General features: G+C 47.2%; 1 protein-coding gene across 1 annotated transcript in view; it reads left to right on the forward strand.

Moving 5' to 3' along the window:
- Positions 1-26,781, forward strand: part of HTRA2 (HtrA serine peptidase 2) — a 95,955-nt gene extending 69,174 nt beyond the window's left edge. Inside the window, exons 6-8 of the mRNA XM_086964402.1 lie at positions 9,939-10,005; positions 10,997-11,092; positions 23,861-26,781. Coding sequence (XP_086820528.1) covers positions 9,939-10,005; positions 10,997-11,092; positions 23,861-24,026 — 329 coding nt within the window. The 3' untranslated portion in view covers positions 24,027-26,781. The remainder of the gene's footprint in view (positions 1-9,938; positions 10,006-10,996; positions 11,093-23,860) is intronic.
- Positions 26,782-27,059: the final 278 nt, after the last annotated feature.

The raw sequence follows: 27,059 nt of genomic DNA on the forward strand, positions 1-27,059 counted from the left end.
CCTGAGTGCATGCGTGATTCACTCCCCAATGGTGGGTGCTTGTGTAGGACAGGTCTGTCTGTTCGGGGCCACCCACCTCTTGTCGCCTTCGACCCTCGTTCACCTGGTCACCATCAGATGGGTCGCGCTGACGCCCTTCACGTAGTGCATTTGCGGTTGAGGACCTGTGATCGCTTAATGCCTTTGAGACACTGAAACGTTCCTTGCACTAGACCTTCCGTGCGTTCTGGTAATCTTACACTGACGTGGCACAAGTCCTGTTATGCTGCGCTGCCGCGGCTCTCGCCCAGCGAGAAAACGGCGCCTCACGGGAACAGACGAGCAGCGGCTGCCCTCTCCCGGCGGCGCCGGTGCTCCGCTACCTCCACGAAGCGCTGTGCGGATCTGGGACCTCACGTGAATCGATGGGTTGCAGTGGGAAGGTGCTGTAGCTGCCCCCGTGCCCCAGCCCAGCCGGAGCACTGATGCCCGCCGCCGAGTGGCATATGTTTCAATCACTCGCGCTCAGGAGCCCGCACAGTGGGCGGAAGCCAGCGATACCCTCGATGCAACGCACAATGCACTCCGCCGTCCAGGGGATGATGGTGCATGAGTTTATAGTGGCACTCCTCCCTCTGCGCTCCGCTTCACCGATGTTCCACCACAGCCGCGATGCTTGCGTACCGCCGGGTTAAACAGCCACAGTCCGCGTTGCGACCATGGGCGCCGCCATCTTGTGGATCATCGGCCAGAAGCCCTTAAAGGGGCCGTTCGCGAATGCCTCCCAACATCCACTGGTCACCCAGCCGTTGTACACCCATGAGTTCCGTGATCCTGCGATTGGCAGTCGCAACGCACCTCAGGTTTAGGCGCTGGGGCCAAAGGTTTCTCCGTGATTCGTGGCTCCGCAGATGACCGCGGCGCCAGCCGCCATCTTGACACCTCGGGCTGGTCACTCAAGAGTTCGCCGCTGTTTTATAGCGACAGAACGCTATTTAGACTCCCGCATTCGTCGTTGTCAGGGCCAGAGGCATTCATAACCCCTAATCTGTGATTTCCGACATCGGTGGGGGCCAGGATAGACCGCTCAAGCCATGTTTTTCGAGTCGTCCGTCGGAGCTGTGTAGTCACCCAGCCATTCCGCCGTGCGCCCCCTAGCGCCTCTCACCAAGACCACTTACTTGATATGGCAGTAGTAACATGATGCTTAGAGGTGTGCCCCACTAGTAGTACTGGAATTAAGAAACAAGTGAAAGTGTCCAACCCGCCTGCAGCGCACGCCGGCAATTGAAGTTCTGCAATGATGTTGTATATGGTAACCTAATTTATGTAACTTTCCACTAAGAGGGTTGGGAGTAGAAGTTGCGCTCTATTTTCTAATACTGCAGTGCTTTTATTTGATGCCGCACCTAACACTACTGCAGCTCTTAATATTGGGCAATCAAATGTGAATCCTCCGCCCTCAAAACATCCAAACCAGGCAAAGCAAGGCTGCAGGTGCAGCAGCAGATTGAAGGGTTGATGAGCATCACTTGCAAAGTAATGTAGCTCTGGAAAAAAACTCTTTTCAGAGTGAACCGAGAAGCCATCTTGGTGAGGCCTCTTCCACTTGGAGCATGCCCAGGGGCACACAAAGAGCTAACCATAACAGCCATCTTGATAGTGGCGCTCTGAGATCGTTCCGTGTATACCTATGCAGACCTTGTTTAGGCGTGAGCCGGCAGTTCCATAATACGAGACCTGCCAAACTTAACAACAAATTTAACTTACTGCTGACGGAAAAAGTGCTGCGCCGATTCATGTGAGTGCTGCCCAGTGCAGACAACGTTATAAAGAACAAAGGTCACTTAGCTTATTTAAGATTCAAACTAATGCAGTATAGGTACACAATGGAAGCTATACGAGTTTCAGGTTTCCAGACCCAGCCGGGAAAGGAGTTTATTTTCTGGAGGCAATATCAAATCTTACAATATAAACAGAATAACTTGACACAAGCCTGTGCCGTACAAAACAGAAGGAAAAAACAAGGATAGCGTAAAAGTGAAAGGGGTGTCTTTCAGGCAAAGGAAAGGAGCAAGGACAGGGTACTGTAAAGAGTTAAAAATTAATATCAGTATCGCCTGGAGTTGGGTGTACACAAACACAATTGAAAATAATACAAGTGTAACCCCACTCATGGGTGTCGACGTTTCGATCCCTTAGCTCGACTAAATACACGGGATCATCATCAGGACTTTTGTAATAGACAAAAACATGCCTGAATGAAGTCAATAACGCCACGTAGATACACGTGATGGAGAGCATTAAAGGGGGTCCGGTGGAAAGTTACTGCATTTACAGGTAACTCGAGGTCCGTTTTCAACTGCAGGAGGTAGCAGCTCTTAGTTCACTCTGTATGTAATCACGGAGTAGTTTTAACAATGCAGGCAGCGATGGCCGTGCATGTCGGGCGCCAACAGTGTGGCGTTAGGGACGCACGTCTGGATGTGGGCGCGTCTCTCGTGGGGCTGCTCGGTCGGTGCCTGATGCTTAGCAACGGCAACTACTCCGTGATTACATACAGAGTGAACTAAGAGCTGCTACCTCCTGCAGTTGAAAACGGACCTCGAGTTACCTGTAAATGCAGTAACTTTCCACCGGACCCCCTTTAATGCTCTCCATCACGTGTATCTACGTGGCGTTATTGACTTCATTCAGGCATGCTTTTGTCTATTACAAAAGTCCTGATGATGATACCGTGTATTTAGTCGAGCTAAGGGATCGAAACGTCGACACCCATGAGTGGGGTTACACTTGTATTATTTTCAATTGTGTTTGTGTACACCCAACTCCAGGCGATACTGATATTAATTTTTAACTCTTTACAGTGCCCTGTCCTTGCTCCTTTCCTTTGCCTGAAAGACACCCCTTTCACTTTTACGCTATCCTTGTTTTTTCCTTCTGTTTTGTACGGCACAGGCTTGTGTCAAGTTATTCTGTTTATATTGTAAGATTTGATATTGCCTCCAGAAAATAAACTCCTTTCCCGGCTGGGTCTGGAAACCTGAAACTCGTATAGCTTCCATTGTGTACCTATACTGCATTAGTTTGAATCTTAAATAAGCTAAGTGACCTTTGTTCTTTATAACGTAGTTATACCCATGGTACTTAGCTATCCGTTGGGTCCCCTTGTACTTTAAAAAGCCCAGTGCAGACAAAGCTCCCTTCTGGATCAGGTGTCAGAAGGCATCACATGGTCCCCGAGAGTGTGAGGCTGGGCAGTGATCTTAGTGTAAAAAAACACAACTGAACGTGTCAGCACTCACCATTCCTCCCAGCTGCCCGGCTCAAAGTAACTGATGACGAGAGAGAACCTCCTCGTCACATACACTACATAAGGTTTTGCTCACGAGGAAAGCAGGGATGCATACACCTCCATGAAGGATTACAGGTAACATCACAACTGGGATTCACACTTGTGACTTTACCTATTATTACAAACTCGTTCAGAAATTCTGGGTTCCAACTTTTACACTGCAACATATTAATTCCATACAGTTTTATGATTTAGGGACTTACCAGTTGATTAGTAGGTTGCCACTGATTGTTTAGAAGTGGTATGAATAAATTCGTACCGGTCTCAGCAAAGGTTTTGAGAAGATAAACACTCCATGGCTTATATGAAGGGATTACCACTACCTGCTATTCCTCAAATGTGCATGTGTGCGTGTGTGTGCGCGCAATCGTGTACACACATGCACTACCACTACCCATAAACACTCATTAAAACATCAAAATCCTACAGTTAGAAGTCCGAGCTGCATCAAAACAATAATTAGCGGTAAATCCACCGATGTACACTGCTGCTCAGCTACGGTGTCCCACTTTTATGCCACCACCAAAGACTTCATAAAAGATTTTTCTAAACTCCGAAAGCGTACAGACAGCACTGACAACTGTTCGTTCCCACTTAACGAACATGATGTGCGAAGAACAGGACTATACTTGCGTGAAGCTTTAAGATCACAGCCTAACGTTAATGCAATTTAAGTGCACTCAATGCACCACGCAGACTCTGGATTATAGAGATGCATAATCAGGGTGTAGAATAAAAAAAATAAAAAAATGTAACGCGGCAAAATGCTATGGAAATCTACATGTCGTATAAAGAAACCCACTTGTCCACCTGCTCAATTATATGGTTGGGACAACATTTTTTTTTTTTACTCCTAATCAAACTGCCCGAAGTGATTTGCACCAACGAAAAAGTAAAATATCATTAAATACTGCTAAATATGACGTTCCTGTTATTCACCCAACGAGCAGTGAGCCAACACTGAAAGCTCTGAACTATAGCACCTGAAGTTCATTATTTAAGTTACCCCATGAAGCAAGGAGCAGCACCTTTGTATTGGAAGGCGCTGCTGCAAGAATCATTACACGGAGTAGGACTGGGTCAGTCAGGTAGGACAGATGCGGCCTCATAAGGCTATTCGCACGCTGTTACAGTTCCGACTGAAAGGTAAAAAGAGCAGTAACCAAAGAATCCAGCCGCAGTCCCAGTGATGCGAAGCAGGACAATATGCAGCCCCGCATGAAGCTCAGGAGGCAGGGAACGGCAAGCACATCCCGGCGGAGAGGAGACCTGGAAGGGCGAGGGCTGCCTGCGCATGCACGGTACATGTTACTTTCGTTTGCCCTGCGGCTCACGCATGCGGCCGGTGTAGGCAGCACCTGTCCCCTTCTGGGGCTCCCGTGAATGAAGAGGAAGCCCTGCGTCAAAGAGGAAGTGAAGTGCGGGAGCTGAAGTCCCGGGAGAGTGGCAGATAGCAGTGCGGGTCTCCCATGCCTAAGGAGGGAGCCCCGAATCGTGCTGGCAGAAATTTGGAGGAGCTGGAGTGCTCCAGTACCGCGCCGTAGCCAGCCGCCACACCGGGTGAGTTTGGAGGAATCTTCATTTGTGCCGATGAAGGCACAGTGGCAATGTTTATTTACTGAGCTGGCCCGCTCCAACAATGGTGCGAGTTTTCACCAAAGTGAAAGTAAAACTGCATGCTGACTTGCCTCGCAAGGGGGACAGGAGAAGTGCTTGGAGTGGCGCATTCACATTTTCAGTCTGGCCTGCACGTGTCCATCTCCTGTCTCCCTTGAGAGCCAAGTCCGCGACAATAGGTCTCGCTGGCGACAGCGCTTCGCGCTACGTCGCCAGGTGCGAGTCCTAAAAAAATGATGAAGCATCAAACGAGCGTCATATTGCACATTTTGGCTTATTTACGTGACAAAGCGTATCTGTTGGTTCCCAAAGAGTGTGCTTGGTACAGCACCCCTGGTTTTACAACGCACCGGCGTGCTGCAACACACATATTGTGAACCACTGAGAGCTGGTAATTTTAATTAATCTAAAAAAACAAAACATTATGGAGGGGTTTTCGGGATGGACAAGCAGTGTTGTGGGAGGTGAAGATAAAGCGTGCCTTTCATAATCGGGTGCCACGAAAACATGTGGCTTTGCTGAAGCGGAAAGCAGAGAGTGTGTTGGGCAACAGCAGCTAGGAGAAAGTGAATATGAAAAGAGTGCTCCCTAAAAGTAAGTAAAACGTACTGAGTAACAACACATGCATTCGAGTCAGTCTTTATTGGAGAGGTTACAACAGGAGAAAAGGAGCAACTAAGGAAAGACTTCTAAGCCTATCACAAATTAAAAGCCACCATTTACGAAGAACAGTAACGGGAGCCAATTAAAAAGATGGCGGAAAGTGAGCAAAGCGTAAAGTCGACACCTGAATACAGTGCTGCCTGGGTGGGACCTAAAAACGACATCAAAGCACAAGGTGTCATTGCAATCAACAATCTGATAGAGACATCTAGCCGCACATTGCTCATCTTAGAATCCTGCCCGGTTGCCAGACTGGATCTAGGAATTCTCCCAGCAGTACCGTAGCGATGTCTACCGAATGTGACCTCTACTGAGTCCTTAAGTCCTCCCCCCCCAACTTCAGTTCCTTCTTTTCCGTGCTAACACACAGATCCGCACTGCAGTTCCTCTGACTGTTTTCAGCCTACTTGACGTCTCTCATCGATGGAGCAGTGTGCCTTTCTTCGATGTCCTTGGGGTTCAATCCTTGTGAGTCCGTGGTTGACAAATGACCGCCGCAGAAACTCACTCGATTTGTATGTGGTGTCTACTTGATCACCACAACTCCGACGAGTGCAACTCTTGTCAACCGCTCCGAGCAAAGGCATGCTGGGACTGTCGCATGAAGCTTGTAGCAGCATGAAAGTCAGTCTTCGAAGTCTTCTCCTCGTCCTCTGTCCCCTAAGCGTTTTAGGGACCGATCGCACGTCTGTTCCTGTGGCCATTATTCACCTTCAACATCCATAGGTAAGCCTCGGTGCCAGCAGTGAAAGTTGTGGCGCCTTCCGCTGATCCCCACTCCTAAGTTGACGAGCAGAAGCATGAGTCCACCCTGCGCTGCCCACCTGTCCTGGGGCCAGGGTGTCTTTGACCCAGATCATACAATATTCTCAAGCTCTTCTTTCTGCTTTTGGGTCTTCACCTCTCTCTGGAGTGTCTTTGGGCCCCACGGAGGTGCATCAGGTCGTGACTGGGACTCCGCCGACAGGTTCTTTCTCAGCTTCAAGCCGGCCCCTTGTGTCTGACACCCCCGCAACAAAGGTGCACAGCCCATCACGGCTTTCACCTTTGGCTCCGACTTCTTGTCTGGAGAATCTGATATCAGCGTCAAACTCTTGCCTGCCGGCTCCCATGGTCGTGCCATTGACTCTCCTTCTGACGTCGAGGCGTCGCCTTCTCAGAGTCAAGCAGCTTCCGTTACGGCGTCGGATACAGCACCGATGGAGCCGATCGTTTCAGACTCTCTTCCTCCTGGATTTTATTTCTATTCAGAGGACCATAGTTGTGGAAGTGCTACAGAAGGTGTGGAGTGTCATCATCCAATTCAGGACAAGGTATCACCCCCTATGCCATCTGGCTGGTTACTTGACTTGGCTCACAGCAGTGGCTTAGAATCTTTGCCAGCCTCCTCTCTCCTCCTGGTTTGGCTACTCAGGCCAGTTCCATGGTGGCAGGCATGCTCCATTGAGTTTCGATTGCGTTGGATTTACACCTTCCTTGGTGGAATTGTTAACAGACCTTTAACTTGGTGTTCTACACCCTGCCCAGTCTAACGTTAAGCCTGTACTTCCTTATTGTGATTGTCTTTTCGATATCCTTTTGGGCTTGGACTAAGCCTGAAACAGGGCTTGCTGTGGATCGCTCGGCTTCTCTCAGACATCGCCCAGCCCCAGAGGATCCCTCCTGTCTACTTAGACATCCCTCTGCAAAAAGCTTAGTGGTCCAGGCTGCTTTAGCCACAGAGAATATTGATTTTCTTCTCCTTGTCCGCCTGGAAGGGGAGGCCATGAAATTTGACGCTTGTTGTAGGTGTATTTTCTCTTTTTTAGCGCCGCTCTGCGCTCTCTGAACACTTCTCATGTGCTTGTCTGCTTCTCCTATGCCTTGTGGGGGTCTGGAGCGCTTTTTGCTTTCCTTTCAGTAGAAAGCCTGGTATGCTCTTCTTCCCCTGGTGCAGGATGGGCAGCAAGCTGCCACACTTTGCATCCCCTGTAGTATGGATACTTTCGGTTCTGTTGGTCGGGCTATGGCCTCTTCCATTACTATACTTTGCGCATGGTTGCGTACTTCCAGGTTTTCAGAAGCTGTGCAAACTTCTTTAATTGGCCTGCCTTTTGATGGTACCTCCCTTTTTGAGCACATGCCGACTCTGGCTTATGTCGGGGATAGTCATGGTGGTCCGGAGTCTTAACTTGATTATTGTACTACAGTAGTCAGGGACAGTTGTTTCCCCTAGTTTTGACTCTTTCTCACCTTCCTAGGGTGGAGCTCTTCTCTCCCCTCCATTGATACACCCAGTGTGGTGTTCCTGCTATCTGCAAGTACCTTTTGTCTCGTTTATGTTGTCGGTGACCGGTTTCATTTACAAACATCTCGAACTTATCTTGTTTTGTAGTCTCCTGAAGTCTGTCCTTTGACAGATTGCATTTTTCCTACCCAAGTGCTTACTATGTGGCAGGTATTCTGTTTATGTTGTGCGGGTACACATATAACCTTTCAACCCTCTTTCTGGGGACCTAATTTGTATGACTCAGATGCATTTTAGTGAGCTCCTCTTACACTTTGTATCGCTTATAGGGACTTTGCCTTCCTCTTTCTCTGTACTTCTGTCCATATGGGCTCTGCTTGGGCCACAGGCGGGCAACCGCTTTGGGTTCTATTACTCCAGCCTTGTTGTGCTCCTATGATTGCTAAACACTTATAAGGTCCCAAAGGCGAGACCTATTGGCTATGCCAGTGCTTGTTCCCCAATGTTCTTGCTAGTGCTTTCAGGAAATATTTACTTTTCCCTCCCCGTATACTTGCGTAGAGTTCTATTTCAGTCTTTGTAATAGTTAATGAGCATTCTTATGAACGGACTATGCATCTCCACCCGTCCGATCCAAGTCTGATACATCGACGCCTTCAAGTAACCTTGGTGTAACTCTGAGGGGTCACCTGTGACCGCGTTGTTCTGGGAGTTTCACTGGGGCACGTACGCTGGCAGACTGCTTTTTAACCTGTTGAGTTTTCTGCTTGTTTTTCTATTTTTTTTTACTGAATTTTATTGAATTAAAGTATAACAGAACTTTCAGTTGTACAATGTGCGTCAATGCTCTAATGTCATTTTCAATACAAATAAAGGGAACTTGAAGTGTCGAAAAAAGTCAGATAAGCAAAACATGTGACATTATGATAGCAATCCAAGGTATATGTTCATGAGCAGGAAGGCTTGCCACCGTTCTAGTGTATGACATGTGGGGCGAGCATCTAGCAGTAAAAAGTGATCAAAGATACACTCAGACCCAACACCCCCTCCAGCAGCATCTCTCCCCACCACTTTTCATACTCCGGTAAATCCCAAAGTTATCAGGCCAAGGGGATATGAGTAGCCACTTCTAAAAGAATATTGTGCGATAGGAGCGGAGCCAACATGGACATACAGTTATAATACAGAGGAGACGCAAACAGACCAGGGACTCAAATATCAGGGTACCGAGAGCCTAATACGAGGGACTCGTCCAGGGGTCCTTCACTCAGTGGATTCTCCATCTCATCTCCCAGAAAATCTGCCAGCATTTGGTCCCGAGCCCCTGCTTGTTTCAAGGGACGCCTGCCCTGGTGTGCTTCACGAAGCAAAGCCATACCCTGCCCTGCTGGCCAATGTATTCCGTCTGTTGGCCAACTCTCAATCCGGGGACCCCCGCTTTCCTCCACATCGTAGTAATCTTACTCTTGGCCAGTACCAAGGCCAGGTCAGTGAAGCGGTCAGTGACTCTGTGTTTGGCAGGATGAGGGTAGATACCTAGGAGGCAAAATCGGGGAGAAGGGGTTAAAGTGCAGTCAGTGGCACCAGCCAGAAGACCTACCACTTCGGACCAGTAATGGGTTAAGTGGGGACATCCACAGACCATATGAAGACTATCTCCTGAGGCAACGCGGGCAATCAGGTGAGGTCAGGGGGGGAATGTACGCTAAGCTTCAAAGTCGTGAAAAATGCTCGCTGGATGACATAGTAATGGATTAGCCTAAAGCTCGCATGATGGAAATTTTAGGTGCCATGCAACACATCTCATAATCTAGACACAAAGGATGATTCTAGTTTGGGAAGAAACCTATTGGCTCTTACAGTGCTTTTAGATTTTATTCTTGGCTCCTGTTAACATCAGCAGAGATGCTCTTAAAAAGTGATAAGAGCATGCAGGGGCCTTCCAGCAGCAGTGCAGCAGAACGGACACCCCCTGGAGAGTATCCCATGACAGACTGCGTGCGCGGGACTGCAGTCCCAAAGTCTTAGATGTAAGTGCTGTCTGTGTGTTTGGCATTCTTTATCTATTCATGTATAATGCGGTCTCTTCTCTTCCAGGCTCCTGGTTCGGTCCGTCTGAGAAGCGGCGCTACATTGGAGTGATGATGCTGACACTGAGTCCGAGGTTAGTAGCTCCTGCTAATACCACGTGCCCTACTTTGAGGTATGAAAGGTAACATTGTCCTGTTGCATCTTTGATTGCCGACCATGTTTTGGATTGCATTGAGATAGGGCAGTGATTGGGGGGCGTCAGCAGGGAGTGTCAGGTCTTCCTAGGGTTGCCCATCGCATGTAACTATGCTCATGCCATGCTTTCTACATCCCATCCCTCTGTTGGCATCAGTAATGTCTGACGTTTTTCAGTCCTGAGGTTGTGTGACGGTGAACCCTCCTCTTCACCGCTCCACCTCATGGACTGACCTCCCTGCAGCCTCCTGTCATAAGCGGTCTCTCTGCTGCACTCCTTCTCATCCACCCTCTGCTGGCATCTGTGTGCTTTATGAAAGCCCAAGGGTGATGGGTGGGGCGCTTGAATTAATGTCAGCCAATGGGAATGACTTTTTCCTGCATTCCAGTCCATTGTTTATTTTTGTGCCCCCTCGGCCGCTGCAGAAACAGATCAGCAGTATATAAACCAGCCTTGGTCCTGCTCCAATAGGAATAGTGATCTGTGGAGCATTTGAATGCTTCTCGGCTATTGGTAGTTGTTTAGGGCCGCATTCCACTCCATTGTTTTTTTATTTTCTCACCTTTCTCCTGCATACACACCTTATGAATAGTGACTAAGCATTTAAGAGACTTTAGATTAGGGTTCTCTCACCTCCCTCACCACCCCACCCCCCAGACGAACCCCACCAAACGAATCCCACCCTCTGTTCATGTGGAGCAGCAATCAGACATATGACCCCAGATGTGCTGCACCAAACTCTGCCTCTGTCCTCTTGTCACAGCGCTCTCTGGATTCAGGGACAGTTTGACCCGACCACATGTAGGTTTCACACATCCCTGCTCTAGGGCGCGAGACCTTGGATGAAGTGCTGCTGCTGTTGCTTGATTGTGCCTTTTGTTCCTCTTTCTCCATTTTATTTCTTATGCCATTGTCTTCATTTTTGCAGTATTTTGGGTGAACTTCGTCTTCGTGACTCGTCGTTCCCAGATGTGACCCATGGAGTTCTCATCCACAAGGTCATTCTTGGCTCACCAGCCCATCAGTAAGTCTTGAGTGCACCTCTTTCTTCATGCATGCTGCTTTGTGTCGGAGGTGCAGAGAAACGTTTGTGTGAATGTCACTAGGGATACAGAGAGGTGAGACGAGCGAGGCGAACGAAAAGTGAATAATGCTAGTCTTATTCAACCTACATCATATTGATGCACCCACAAAAGAGCAAAATGTATCTGTGATCATTTAACATCCATGAGAGAGAAGTCTTTGAATAACAGCCATGTTTACAGTGACGCTTCCTACAAATTCAAACTTGTTTGGCGTGCGTTACTGTTTTACTACAGGGACATGGCTCCAGTTATATCACAGTATCTTAAAATGTAGCAATCATTGGCCTGGAGGTCTGGCCTTCAGTGCGTAATGTGTACGTTCGATGGCGGACATGTCAACGGGGTGGAATCTACCAAATGGATTCACCAGTAGGAACTCGATAAACACTTTGGCCTGCTCAAACCGTAGGATCCCAACATGCCTACTGTTTTGAGTTGAGACCTTCTCTGTTAAGAACAGGGACCGGTCTTCATTCTGCCATATCCGTTCTGGTGGAGTGCTCGTCTCATTCCCTTTCATTTGCTGTGGCCAAATGTGAAGGTATTGATGTTTGAGGCGCCTCCATGTCTAAAAGATCAATCATTCAGTCATTGATAGAGCGCTGCTCGTCACCTGTGAGGGTATCCAGGCGCTGGCAGGGTCCAGTGGTTCAGCCGAAGAACCAGATCTTCTTCGCCTTCACATCACTGTCTCTGACTGTTGCCTAATCCGCTTGTTGCTTTTTGCTCTGTTTGCATATGTCCACTTTTCTTGTTTTTTTCTCTTCTTGTCAAACATCAGTTTACTTTGGGTTCGTTTCCCCATTTTGTCTCTAAGTTTGAGCAAGATCTTGCCCCACAAAATGACTGAACATCCAGTGTATTCCTCAGTGTGCAATCTCAACTTTGCTTCACCTTATTATGGATGTGACAGCGGCTAACTATGAGATCTCGCCTGATTTAGTAGGCTCTAATGTCACAACCGTATAAGTTGTGAATATGTAAGGTTTACCCTTCTGCCTGCATTCATTTACATCCACCTTGTTGCAGTCACATTTTTGGGAGGGTGGGGATAAAGATCGAACGTAAAGCAGCAACCCCTAATGAAGGGGGCAAGAAGCACCAGGGCTTTGTAAATGCTAGCTGGGGTTGTTTAAGAATGAGCAGGAAGTAACAGGACTTTGTAAATACGGAAACAAGAACAGCTAGGTCTTGGTAAAGGCTGGACAGGACCTGGTAAATGTTGGAAATGGTATGGCAGAACTTGGCAAAGGCTGGGCAGGCCGGGACAGTGCTTGGCAAAGGCTGGGAAGAAGGGAATAGGTCTTGGTAAAAGCTGGGCAAGAAGAAAAGGGTTAGGGCAATACCTGGTAAAGGCACAAGAAGTGGCTTGATTTGCTAAAGGCTGAGCAGGAATGGCCACTGTTTGTTAAACGTCGGGTAGGAAGGCTGGCGTTTGGCAAAGGCTGGGCAGATGGGTGCAATGTTCATTAAGGCTGGGCAAGAAGGGTCAGCGTGTGGGAAATGCTGGGAAGTGCTTGCAAAAGAGGTGGCCCAAAGAGTAGTGTCTCCTAAAGCCTGGAAAGGCATAATGTGTGCTGAAATCTGGAAAGGAAGGTCTCTTGCTTTGTAAACCATGGACAAGAAGTGCTAGGGCTCGATAAAGGCGGGGCAGAAAGGCGGAGGGTTGAAGTCTACCTGTGAATCAGCAATGGGCCCTGAATCTTTGACTGGAAAGAGGTGGTTGTTAAAAGTAGATTCTGTTTTTTGCATGAAGCACCGTTTCCCTACAAAGCCTTACTGATCCTACAGGACTAAAATGGTGTAGCGGTAGAACGCGCCACCTGTCAGCGTAATCACAAATTTGATGTTTTCTAGTGGTAGGTTTTGTACATGCACAGGGAAACAATTCCTCTGGTTAAATCGATTATGTTGGACTTGTAGAACACATTCGGTGCATGAGGGTGCAGAATGGATTTGTTTTAGCTGTACTCTGGACAGCTCCCTTAAACACAAAGCTGTGTTGAAGGGAGACACATAACATATACAGTTATGAACAGTTATCTGTCCTTCGCTGTGATTTAGGATTTAAGCTGCACATCATTGATGAGGCCCAAAAAAGCCACGCCCAGTCTGGGGTTGCTCGTGTGTGTCTGTTGTTCAGATGGGACGCGGCTGGCACTTCGAGCTGGACTACTCCTATTTGGGCACAACCATGCTGTTGGCGTAGAGCCAAGCTAATAAAAGAAAATGTAGGACCTGCACTCAGAGTAACTACCAGTAGTTCAGATAACTTAAAGCATTCTCACCCATCAGTTGTTTGCTGAATGATGAGTCTAGTTGCAGACCATGATGCTCATGAACATCTATAAGTTAACACGACTTCATTGTGGACACGTAAAGGATGGTGGTTGTATGGTCGAGTTGGAGAAAAACAATACTTATGTATTTTACATTGTGGCAGTCACCATATACTTGGTTAGTAGCACTGTCTTTTCAGAAGAAGGGTATGTGGTTTAGTGATAAGGTCATTGTGGCATGTGTGGCGTAGCAAAGTGATTCTTTACTGGCTAAGTGTGCATCATTTTCACTAATCCTTAGAAGCACATGAGGTTTGTTGGGAGGGATTGGTGTCGATGAGTGTTCACACTTAACTTGTAGGAGATGTGGTGGCTGTAAGCATTTGAAATAGAGGTGAGTTTCTGAAATAAGGCATGAGACACATGCAAACCAGATCAGGAATAACAGTAACAACTGGAAGATTTAAATCTTGTTTTTTTTGTTTGATGCTTTGTATATCACTGTGATGTTGCATTTGGTTTGTTGGTGCGGGGGAGTGTTTGGTAGGAAGAAGAGACTTTTGAACCTGATAGTTCTCCAGTATTAGGGGTGTCTTTCATAGATTCACATGCTTGAATATTCCCCGTCATCGAAGTGGGAGTCCCACGGTAAATAAAATAGCAATAATGCTAAATATATATATAAATATATATGTACACATAATATATCTAACAATCAAAGGGAAACATATTAGAAAACTCAAAAAACGATTCCTACATAGGAATGCATGGTAAAGAGAAAAAACTATTTGCAACACATCAGTGTCATTATGTTAGTCCAAATTACAGCCAATCAGGCGCCAGCACCCTCTAGAACCTTCTCCTCAGAAGCTCAAGCCTACAGATTTTCTACCGCACGTCGTGTGAAGGGAGTCTCCCTGAGCTCTGCTCAGTTTGTTCTCATCTCTATCTTCTAATTCCAGAAATCTACAATGTCAAGTAAGAAGTCTTTATTCAGACCATGTTCTTCTTGTGGGAAGCTTCGTCTTTTTGAAAAGGACCCCCACCAGAAGTGTATTTATTGTTAATATCCGGATCATGAGGCTGGCAGCTGCAAGTTTTGTAGAACCTTTTCTACCAAAACCCTTAAGGACAGGGAAGGCCGTCTTCTTCTTTGGCTGCAGCGTCTGAAGGACAAGGACTCTTTAATGTCCGACGCAGAGAGTCTCCATTCTGGTTTCTCCTCAGCCTCAAAGAGGGGTAGTGTTCAGGAGGTTCCTTCTCCTTTCCTCAAGAAGCCAAAATTAGCCCGGACTGTGGCTCCTGCAGTCTCTACTGCCTTTTCTACCACCTCTACGTCCAAGAGACCTGGCTCTCAGGCGTCTTTGGCTGCCTCTCAAGGTGTCTTCACACATCTCTGGCCCGCCGTCGACGAGAGCGTCTACTAGCGTTCCGTCGACGAGAGCGTCTACGAGCGCTCCGTTGACGAGAGAGGCTTTGCCTGCATCGTCTACTATTACTCTGACTACCACTTCTGCCTTCTCATCGTCGACGATGGTTTCGACGACGGCCTTCACGTCGACAAGGGTTTCGTTGCCGTCTAAACCTGTCCCTTCGACGATTCTTATCTCGTCGCCGAAGAAGAGAGAATCCTCGTTGACGAAAGATCCGAAGACCTCGTCGTCCTCGACGACGCCGTCGACCTAGATCTCGTCGACAAAGAAGATTTCGTCGACGAAGACAGACCCGTCGACGAGGGCCCCGTCGACGGGGTCAGTACCAGTATCGAAGTCGAAACCGTCGACGACTCACCCGTCGACGACACGCCCGTCGACGACGAATCAGTCGACGGCTGTTCCAACACTGGATCGATCGTCGACGGTGACACCGTCGTCGACCTTGTCGACGACCTCTCCGTCGACGCATGTTTCTTCAAAGTTACCGGCCACTACAACCGACTCAGCCTCGTCGTCGGTCACTGCTCCGTCGTCTTTTGCTTCTGTACCGTTGGTGCCCTTTAAGACATCTAAATCTTCTCATTCTTGCTCTGCAGTACCCTGCCAACAGATCTGAGAACCAGAGCTTCAACCACCTTCCCCGATGTTTGCTACTACATCAGACTCGGAGCATGAAGAAGACACGTTTGGGGCAGCACATAGTCCCTCTGATTTAATAATTAAATGTTAGGACACAGACTCTGATGATGGCGGTGAGCCAGAATTTCAACAGGAGGAACAGTTCGAAGAAACACCTGTGGCCACCATTCCTTTATCTTTAATTTCTAATCTCCAGCATATGCTAGATAATTACAATCGCTTTTTTTCCGGCTAGTCCGCAAACTACTCCTGTTCAATCTCCCGCTCCTGTGGTGCTACCTCCACCTTCATTGCCGCCTGTTGTACCAACTACATCTTCGTCCCGGATCCAAAGGTCTATTAGCATCCATACCACTGTATATCTGCAGGATGCGGAGGATGAAGCGAACACAGAACGGGAGGATGGTGAGGTTCCTGATGAAACAGATGATGAAGCAGGTGACCAGGATATGGCCGACTGGGACGATTATAGGACGCAAACGCCTTCTCCTCAACCTGGTACTTCAAGTGACTCTCCACCAGTTGATATTGCCAGTTTTCATCTTTTAATGGATAAAGCAACACAGCGTTTCAAGCTTCCACAGTCACAACACGAGGAAGATTGCTTTCTCTACGACTTTAAAGACAAACCTTATAAGCAAGTCCACACTATTCCTATTATTGAGTTTGTGTGGAAAGAGGGGATTAAATAAATGAAAGCTCCTTATAAGCAAGTCCACACTATTCCTATTATTGAGTTTGTGTGGAAAGAGGGGATTAAATAAATGAAAGCTCCTAACTCCTTACCTGCTCAGATTCCACGCCTTGAAAAGAAGTACAAGGCCCCCACTGGCTCTCCAGCTTGCCTGACTTCTCATCCCAAACAGGATTCTGTTGTGACTCAGGCCGCACAGCGTAGAGCTCGGAATCCAACGTCCCAAATCACACCCCCTCCGGATAGAGAGGGTCGACGATTAGATGCTATTGGGCGCAAGTTCTCAACGATGGCCTCAACTTCTGTCCGAGCAGCCAATGCTTTAGCCATCTTGGGATGCTATGACCGGCAGATGTGATCAGATATTGCAGATTTCATGGCACTCATACCTGATGCATCCAAGTCTGACGCACAACAAATTCTCTGCGATGGTCAAAGGGCAGCGGAAGAAATCATCGACTGTGCAGTCGATATCGCTAACACAGGTTTCCGCCTCCTGGCAAGTGCGGCCGCACTCCGAAGACAGGGTTGGCTGAAGTCTACATCCTTCCGACAGGAAGTCCAAAGCAGAATTTCGGATATGCCTTATGATGGGGAGTCACTGTTCAGATCCCATATCGATGATGCCCTCGAATCCATCAAGAAGGACATCAATACGGCGAAGTCCTTGGGCACGCTCCAGTTTCGGAAGCAGTCCTTTCGAGGCGCGCGCGGACGAGGCATTTCTTCCGAGGAGGACAACAATACCGCTCCTACACTCAGAGCAGCCAACGATACACGCCCAACCAGCAGTCTCGTCAGCAAACCTCCAGACCTTACAGAGGAAAGTCGTCCTATTGTGGCACCACTCAGAAACGCTAATGACTTGTGCCATTCTCAAACTGTTGGAGGGCGAATCTCTCTGTTTTATTCCCAATGGTCCTCGGACCGCTGGGTATTGGACATTGTCAAACGGGGTCACACCCTGGAGTTTACAGTGATTCCTCCTTGCACTCCACCTCATGGCCCATCTCCTCCACATCTCGAGGAGCTCTTCCATCAGGTCCGTCGTCTTGTGTTGAAGGGTGCAGTCGAAGTGGTCCCTATACATCAAAGGGGGAGAGGTTTTTACTCTCGATTCTTCCTCATACTCAAGAAGAACGGAGATTGCCGACCCATTCTGGATTTGAGGGCTCTCAACCAGTTCCTAAAGTCTCAATCATTCCGAATGCTAACACTACTAGAAGTTCTGCGTCTTCTATCCAGCGAGGATTTTATGACCACCATAGATCCTCAAGACGCCTACTTTCATGTTCCAATAATCAAACGACATAGGCAGTACCTGCGCTTCAAAGTGGGGCCACTACCTTTTCAGTTCAGGGTGTTACCCTTCGGACTGCGTTCAGCTCCTCGTGTGTTCACGAAGGTACTGGCCCCGTTGGTGGCTCATTTACGTCTACAAGGAGTTCAGATCTTTCCCTATTTAGACGATTGCCTGCTCAAGTCTCAATGCCACCATCAGCTGGATCGGGACACGCACCTTTGCCAGCAAGTGTTTCGGTCTCTAGGGTTGACCATAAACGAAGAAAAGTCACAGTTTGCACCTCTGCGGATCAGAACTTTCCTGGGAGCAATCCTAGACACGCAGCTCTCAAAAGCGTTCGTCTCGGACGAACGGCGTCTAAAGATTCTTCGTCTGGTCTCCCTTATTCGAAGAAAACAGTCAGTTTCTGTTCGGACGTTAAAATCATTCTTGGGAATGGCTTCATCTTGTATCGGACTGATCCCAAATTGCAGGTTGCGCGCCCGTTCCATTCAGGAAGAACTGGACTTACAGTGGCGTCAGGTCTCCGGATCTTTCAACGACCTTGTTGCCGTCACAGCTCGCATGAAACAGAGCCTGCGTTGGTAGGCGCAGCCCGTAAATCTGGAAATGGGTGTGTCCTTCCTCGATCAGGCTCCAGACCTTACGTTGACGACGGACGCCTCCTTGGAGGGGTGGGGCGCTCATCTTCAAGGCCTGTCCATCAAGGGCAAGTGGTCGCCGATGCAACGCACGTGGCATATCAACCGGCTAGAATTGATGGCGATTTTTCTGGCACTCAAGTCCTTCCTCCCAATTGTTCACGGAGAGTCAGTGCTAATCCAAACGGACAATACCACCAGTATGCACTACGTGAACAAGCAGGGGGGGACCAGGTCTCCGCTTCTGTCCCGCTTGGCCCAGTCAATCTGGGATTGGGCTCTTTGCCATCACATCACCTTGACAGCTGTCCACCTTCAGGGCGTGTCCAACTTCCTAGCCGACTCTCTAAGCAGGTCCACTTCCTCGACACACGAATGGGAGTTGCACCAACCGACTCTGGATCGTGTGCTCCGCAAATGGGGTCACCCGGATCTGGATCTCTTTGCGACACTGGAGAACCGGAAATGCCCATCTTATGCAAGTTGGCATCCCTATCCAAGGTCCCGCGGGAATGCCCTTTTGATCAACTGGAGCGGTCTATTCGCTTACGCTTTTCTACCGCTCCCATTAATTCCACGGGTACTGTGGAAGATGCGGAGGCAGCCCTGCCACATCCTGCTGATTGCTCCTCGTTGGCCCAGACAGGCATGGTTCTCGGAACTACTCCTTATGTCCCTGTGCGAGCCCATTCCTCTACGCTCTCGTCCGGACCTTCTAACCATGGACAAGGGCTTAGTGTGTCATCCAGATCCCTCAACTTTACAATTGTGGGCTTGGAACCTGAACACCTTGAGTTCGCTGGCTTAAACTTATCCCAGGAGTGCAGAGACATTCTAGCTCATGCCAGAGCTCCGTCTACCATCAAGACTTACAAACTTAAATGGAAGCGATTCTGTCATTGGTGCGCTACGGCCAATATCCACCCCATCCATTCCACTCCTGAGCAGCTCCTGCCTTTCTTTTTGAGCCTCGCTCAGTCAGGTCTCTCTCATGCTACTCTGAGAGTGTTCTTAGCTGCTATATCTTGTTTCCGACATGATGGCTCTTCATCCCTCTGCTCATCACAAATTATATGACAATTCTTCAAAGGGCTTTTCCGCAAGTTTCCACCTGTACGTCGCCCTCCTCCAGCTTGGCACCTCAATGTTGTACTATCTCAACTTATGAAGTCCCCTTTTGAGCCTATCCACAGGGCAGATATCAAGTTCATCACTTGGAAGGTTGCACTTATGCTGGCCTTGACCTCCTCTCGTCGCGTGAGCGACCTTCATGCTTTTACTATCAAGCCTCCTTATCTACAGTTCAAACCTGACGGGGTGGCACTTTGGACCAACCCCTCTTTCATGCCTAAAGTACCTACGGATTTTCATTTGAATGAGCCTGTATTCCTCAAGACTTTCTTTCCGGATCCAAAATCTCCAGCGGAGCGATGTCTTAAATTTTACATTTCCAGAACTGCCTCATTCCGCAAGTCCGACCAACTTTTCATTGCCTACAGACGAATGCGAAAAGGTTATCCAATTTCTAAGCCGACTATTGCCCGGTGGCTTTCCTCAGCCATTTCTTTCTGCCACCAACAAGCGGGCAAACCATTGCAATCGTCAGTGAGGGCCCATTCTACGAGGGCGATGTCTTCATCCACCGCCTTGTTCGCTGGTGTGCCTCTTCATCAAATCTGCCGTGCAGCGACAAGGTCCAGCAGGCACACTTTCACCAAACATTACTGTTTGGAGGCCATCAATGAAGCGGATACCGCTGTGGGACAGGCAGTGCTTCGCCATCTTTTTCAGTAAGGTGAGCCTCTGTTCCCCCCTCCTTAGTATTTTCCTGTGATTGCTTTGATCCTTATATGACTGTATTATAGTTCTAGTACTGTCTTGATTTTTTCCTTCTATGCCTAGCAATCTCAGTTTTCTAGGAGGTTACTGCTTACTATTCTATTCAAGCATGTGAATCTATGAAAAACACCCATAATACTGGAGAAGAACAATTGCTACTTACCTGTAAACAGGTGGTTCTCCTGTATTGGTGTCTTTCATAGATTCACATGCGACCCACCCTCCTCCCCTCAGAGGCTCTGTTCTCCTCATGCACTCTTGGTTACTTGTGCTACGAAAATCTGAGGGCTTGAGCTTCTGAGGAGAAGGTTCTAGAGGGTGCTGGCGCCTGATTGGCTGTAATTTGGACTAACATAATGGCACTGATGTGTTGCAAATAGTTTTTTCTCTTTACCATGCATTCCTATGTAGGAATCGTTTTTTGTTTTCTAGTATGTTTCCCTTTCTTGATTGTTATATATATTATGTGTATATATATATATTATGTGTATATATATATATATATATATATTTAGCATTATTGCTATTTTATTTACCGTGGGACTCCCACTTCGACGACTGGGAATATTCAAGCATGTGAATCTATGAAAGACACCAATACTGGAGAACCACCTGTTTACAGGTAAGTAACAATTGTTCTTATTCCAGGGGAGAGGGCTTCTCAGAAGAGGCTATAATCATATTCTTTGCTTAAGTTCTTTGAACTGTTTGAGAAAGTCTTCATGGCAAGATCTACGACTTTGATGAGTGCAAACGAGGTACGTGGTAGGTTTTGGTGGATATTCTGGGCACAACGTCTCCTATGCTTCATCTTTAAGGTTCGCAGTCTCCAACTTGGATCCCTTTAGTTTAGGTAGATTCGTCTGGTCTCTTTTTGTGACTTATCCCTGCGTTCCAAAGCAAATTAAGAAGTTAAGCATAATCAGTTGAAATGTTGTTTTCTTTTGGGTTTGGGTTGAGCCCAGTCAAGATCAGAGATTAGGGAGACTTGGAGAGATTAGGGAGAGTTCTAGGGTTACTACAATCTTTGTTGTGCTTGAGTTGCTTGGGGTCACTCTTCATCTCACATGTTCTAATAAGGTTCACACCAATCTCTTTATCTTTCCCATATATACCCTTTTGGTGAGTCCAGCAGAATAACAAACAAGCATTTACAATGCAACGGTCTCGCCTTTGCAAAAGTTAGAGCTATTGGCATTGTAAACGACAATTTTTTTGTTGGTTTTGAAAACAGATAAATAAATGGCATTGTCATATACAATGCCAATAGATGCCCAGATGGATGGACTGGTTTTGTTTGAAAAGGTACGAGATAGGTCAGTAACATACATCTTTCCATTTTCCAGGATGTTGAATAGGATTTAATCATCAGTGACTTTGTGGTTTGTATCTTGAAGCACACTGAAAACACAACTGCAGGGTGAAATGATTCATGTGAGAATTTCACTCGTTTTAAGGGCCACTGAGGGAGGCTTGCTGAAAGGAAACTATCTTATCTGTTCTCTCTGTATCTGGAGTCCCCAAACATGACAGGAAAATAAATATCGCCATCTGTCCACACACGCCTGCAGACGGCCGGGAGAACACGCACAGCATAGTAGAGAAGGGCCGATTTGGCAGTTTCATTTCTGCTGTAAGTAAGCAGCAGAAGGAGAAAATAGAAAAGTAAATTTGTACCGAGACAGCAACTCGCGTGACTAGAGTGCTAAAACAAAATTATAATCTGGCGATATAAATATTGTTCAACCTTCGCTTTGTGCTCAACAAATCTAATTGCATTGCATTAGCTTGATCAGCGTCGGCACCAGCAATATTAGGGTCTCTTAAATGGACCAATGATGAGAGGCCTGGCCACTGTCCCGAAGCTAGGTGATCCCAAGGTATCACAAAGTAACATTTGCTCAATAAGAACGCCTATTTTCATTGGTTGTAATTGACAGCCAGTGCTCATCATTGCAGATTTGCTTACGTGACCAGCTCATTTGAGAGATTCATTACATAGAGGCAAAAAAATAAGATTCCAGTGGACAGTAATAGGAAGGGTACATAAGTGTAGACCAAAGAATTACCACTGGCATGTCACTTGCAGGTTCTTTTGCAGAGATGGTCTGTCTGCAGCAGGAGAACGTAGTTTAGCACCTCCTAGAACGTCGAAGGATGGACAGCAGATGGTAACGCATATGTGCAGGAGCCGCGCAGCCGCAAAATAAAATATATATATTTTTTTAACGATGGAGGTCGAAGCAGTGCCCGCACAGCTGCCCCCTGTTCTACATTCGCATGCAAGCTGAGCAGAAGCGCTTCCAACTTGCCGGGGTGTGCTTAAGCCTCTCAAAGCAATGCAATCATTGCGGCGCTGCAGTCCTTCCACAAGCTGATTCTTGGTAAGGTAGGGGAACGGGCACACGAACAGCGTACCACTGGCATGTCACTTGCAGGTTCTTTTGCAAAGATGGTCTGTCTGCAGCAGGAGAACGTTGTCTAGCACCTCATAGAACGTGGAAGGATGGACAGCAGATGGTAATATGCTGGGAAACACGGAGATTCATTTATATATACACCCATGCGTGCAGGAGAAACGCGAACATTCATTCATGCATTAACGCATATGTGCAGGAGCCGCGCAGCCGCAAAATAAAATCATTTTTTTTTTTTAAACGACGGAGGTCAAAGCAGTGCCCGCACAGCAGCCCCCTGTTCTACATTTGCATGCAAGCTGAGCAGAAGCGCTTCCAACTTGCCGGGGTGTGCTTAAGCCTCTCAAAGCAATGCAATCATTGCGGCGCTGCAGCCCTTCCACAAGCTGATTCTTGGTAAGGTATGGGAACGGGCACCGAACAGCGGGAGGGGGCGGAACGGGCACATGGACAGCGGGAGGGGGACGGGAACTGGCACACGCTGGTTTAAGACGGCACGTCGGAGCTTCTCAAGTAAGCTACTGCCCGGCCGCCATCTTTGGACAAATGACCAAAACAAACCTCCCAAAAAAAAAAAACACCGCCCACCGCCGCAATGACGTTCGCAAAGGGGCGGAGAGTGAAAAAATCGCTGGAACGCCCACGAATCTGCTCGGGGAATGAGTGACGCATCTCTGTTCCAATGGCTAGCCTCCATTTATTGAGCTAGCCAATGGAACAGAGAGGCAGGACAAAGCCCCATACTGATTCTCAAAGGTTTTTGCCTGCGCGAACGCTGCTGCGCAGCGGATGCCAGGCGAAACCTACAAAAGACGGTTGAAGACCTTCTTGGGGAAGATGGATATGAGGAATCTAGAGCTGTCTGCATTTGTGGAGCTGATTGAACTGCCGAGCCCATCAGAAGGTGTAGGGTATTCACCTTCTGATGATGGACCTGGCCTGAATGGTGCGGTCTGTTGAGAGCGGACCAGTGGCAGCCAATCAGAAAAAAACTGTTGTAGGGCTGAGAGCATCGATTTGATCTATGTTAAATTGCTCTGACCGATCTGAGCGAACCATTAGGGTAAGACTGAGGACTGTAATTCATCAGGGTTTGCCAAGCACGACCTGCTGACCGTGCGGTTGTATGTGTTCCTTCTTAATTTCCTATTAAATGGTTCTGTTGTTTCTTATCCAAGCGCAGTACCAAGACTAGAGATTTCCAGCCACTGACCGAGAGTCGCCTGATTCTGTGAGCAGTGCCTTTCCTCACTGGCTTTCGATGAAGTGTTGCCTTTTTTGTTTTGTAACCTGTACGTGTCTTACTTTACAGTGTGTAATGTGCTCTGATGGTCAAGGTGAATCTGGCATAACTGAGATAAGCGTGGAGTGTGTTCTAACTTACTACTTAGCAGTTGTATCAATATTTCTTCAGATGGCTGATGCAAACATTGTGACTTAACCTGGTTCTTCTGTTCAGGGCTGGTGTGAAAGCTGGAGACATTGTACTGGGGATCAATGGGCAGACGGTGAAAACAGCGGAAGACATCTACGATGCTGTACGGACGCAACAAAGCCTCACCATGACCGTGAAGCGAGGCCACGACACACTGATGGTGAACGTCACCCCAGAATATGCTGAATAAGAGTGTTGTAGCCCATGCTGGCAATGCATCAGTGTTCTCCGCGTCGCCTAGCGCCTGGGTCTGGCGCTTCATTGAGCTGGAGAGGTGAACAGACCAGCTGATAGGGGTCAACTGTGCTTCGGTATCTTTAAAGGGGTTCCTCGGTTTTGACTGAGAATGTATCAGTTTGTCAAAGAAAGAATCATTGGGTAATGTAAAAGTTGTGCACATGAAGGAATGGAAATAAGATTTACCTAGACTGCATCTGTTGATGGAACTATACGAAATATTGATTTTCAATAAACAGCAAGAGAGCAGGACTGTTTAGTGGTGTCCACAAGCCCGGACTATGTATTATGATTTGAAGAGTGAACAGTTATGGTTAAAGTGAACGCAAGATGTTAGTTTTCAGACCCAAAAGACAGCAATAGTGAATACGTTGAGCCCAGCAATGCCCTGTGATTATAGCTGTATGCATTTATGGATCGAGTGGTCTCGAAGCACTTCTCTTGAAGGAGGAGAGCAGTATAGCTCTCTCGGGCCACGAGCTATGGGTCCGGTGAGGAGGCTGGAGGTTCATGGACCGCTGGGTGACCCCCTGTTCAAGGCTGTATCACTGTTCTGGGATAATGGAGGGCTGCCCAGAGAGGGCAGAACTTTTGCTTTACAGCAAGTTTTTAAGGTCTGGTTGCAGCTTTCAGCCTTGCAGCCTTTGTGTCTGCCTGCGGCGCCTAAATTTGTCAATGACCACTTCCATCACTCAGTAAGATGTGCATATACTTCCACTTCCACCAGGTGGTGGTTTCTGCTAGGAGCGAGGGGAAGCCTTGTCTCCGTCCTTCGAACCCTGTCAAAGTAGCGGTGTTAGTTCTTGGTTTGTGATGTGGGACAGAGGAAGGGATGACATTTCAGAACCAGGAGCGAATCTGAGCTGCGGCTGTCCAAGCATAAGGTGCCTGGAAGGCAGCTGCAATTCTTTCAGCAACAGGACGTAACCAGGTGCTTCACCCAAGATGGCCTTCCCATCATGCACCTGAACCACAACGTAGTGCTGGTGCTTCATTCAAGATGGCCTTTGCTTCCGATCATGCACCTTAGCCACAACATAGTGCGACAGAGTCCACTGGTGCCTGTACAAAAGTGATTGAGTTACAACAAAGGAATGGCTCCCATGGAAAGAGAGAAGGTGAAAGGGTTGCAAGGGGAGGCTGGAGAAGAAAAGGGGACAGTGTGCAGCGGAAGAGGATGAGAGGAAATGGAGACAGCCACAGGTCCAGTTTCTTGGCTCTTTTAACACATTTTTATCACTTTAATATTCTGGGTAGTATTTCCCTGGCAAGCCCATCCCACTCAAGTGCTCACAATTGTGCATTACAATAATTATAATGTATTTGACTAATATAACTGAGTCCTTAGGAAAACATAGTAAATCATTAAAATGTTATTACATACATAGCATGTGAAATATTGTGAAGTATGAAGAATGTTTATATCTTTCTTTTAATGGTAGATTCAAGCTCAGCACCTGCAGACCACCCTTGAAGTTAAAACAAGAACAGCCCTAAAACAACAAACAAGAATCCTTTTTTTAAAGAAAAATATAGAGTTTAACCATGGATTAATTAAAGCCAACAAAAAACGACTTCTGCAATATAGTCTTAGATTTGAATGTGTGAGGCTTTTATTTCCGATGACGCCTACAAAAACTGTCCGCTTTAAACTTGAGGAAGTATGTCCCCTCTGTTTCGCTCCTCAAATAAATTTTTACTGAGGTCTTTTGTGTCACACAGGTTGTACAAGCTTGAACCGACTAAGGCACTTTAAGTGTACGTGGCCTTCCAAGCCTCTTTCGTCAAATCAGATTGTGCTTGCTTTTGGTCAAGTGCCATGTGTTACCAAAGCAAACCAGTTGGCTATCAATGTGGATCAGGTATTCTTGTTGTTCAAAAGCCATTGGTGCAGAGCTTTCTGCTGCATCGTATACTGTGATGTGCACGAACAACAGTGTTGACCAGATGGCTCAATATGCCTCATACAGTGGAACAGATGTTTGTGATCCATTTGACTCCTCTGATATGCCCAACAGCAGCACTTTCCTTCACCTGCTCCCATTCTCAAGAATATCGGAAGCACCAGGTCTGGTCTGCTCTTTCCCAGACTGAACTGTATATTTGTGCGAACATTTTTAACACAGATACTGGCTGTATTGCCTGTTCCAGAAGTTCCTTGAGTGTGAGAGGTCACTGGCCTCACACCTTTGCTTTTTGCTCCTTTTGGGCTCACTGATCTCTACTGTTTCCTTTTGGCTTCACCAAAGTGTTCAACACCACTTTTTTCACAGGTTCTGGAAAGTGCAAGACCATGGTGGTAAAGCAAGAAATTTGCAACAGTTCAAAAATGTGTTACATCCTACAGACCAGGTGTGTAGGGAATTTGGACATTGTGTTGCAAGTTATTGTTCTCTTCTGGTGTTGGCTTAAATCGTTCTATTTTATGTAAACATTTGCAGGCTGCATACAGTTTATGGAAACAGATATGCACTGTTTTGCAGCAAAATAATGTGAAAAGTGTTTCAGAGTTAACAATGAAGTGTGGTAAAAGTTTTGTGTGACAGAGGACTATTTTACAGGACTGGTTAGTAGGAGTCCCAAAGTAATCTACCAAACTAATCATTTTGACTGAGCTTCTGAATGTAGATTTGTTAATGAGCTACGATGTTATTCCTGAACATTGAATTTTCTAAAATTATCATTAAAAGCAGCATTTTATAATTAAATGTTTGTAATTGCTGTTGGTTTGTTTTGGACATTGTTTGGGTTCTACTATCTTTTTGCTCTTCTCACTAAATGTACCACATAAGCAGCGGTGAGTTCTCTGCAGCCGGTTATGGTACACAGCTTTTATTTTTCTTAAGTTAAATTGGGTGCCTGAATTTTACAACCGAGAGGCTTGGAAGTGTCTCTGGCCGAGAAGCGTTAGTGCTGTTGTTGCCTGGTCTTGGTTATGGTTGGGAGAGTGCACTGACTACCTGGGAGGCATGGAAAGCCCTTATTC

Source organism: Lissotriton vulgaris, chromosome 3_2, assembly GCF_964263255.1.
Source record: "Lissotriton vulgaris chromosome 3_2, aLisVul1.2, whole genome shotgun sequence".
Classification (NCBI taxonomy): domain Eukaryota; kingdom Metazoa; phylum Chordata; class Amphibia; order Caudata; family Salamandridae; genus Lissotriton; species Lissotriton vulgaris.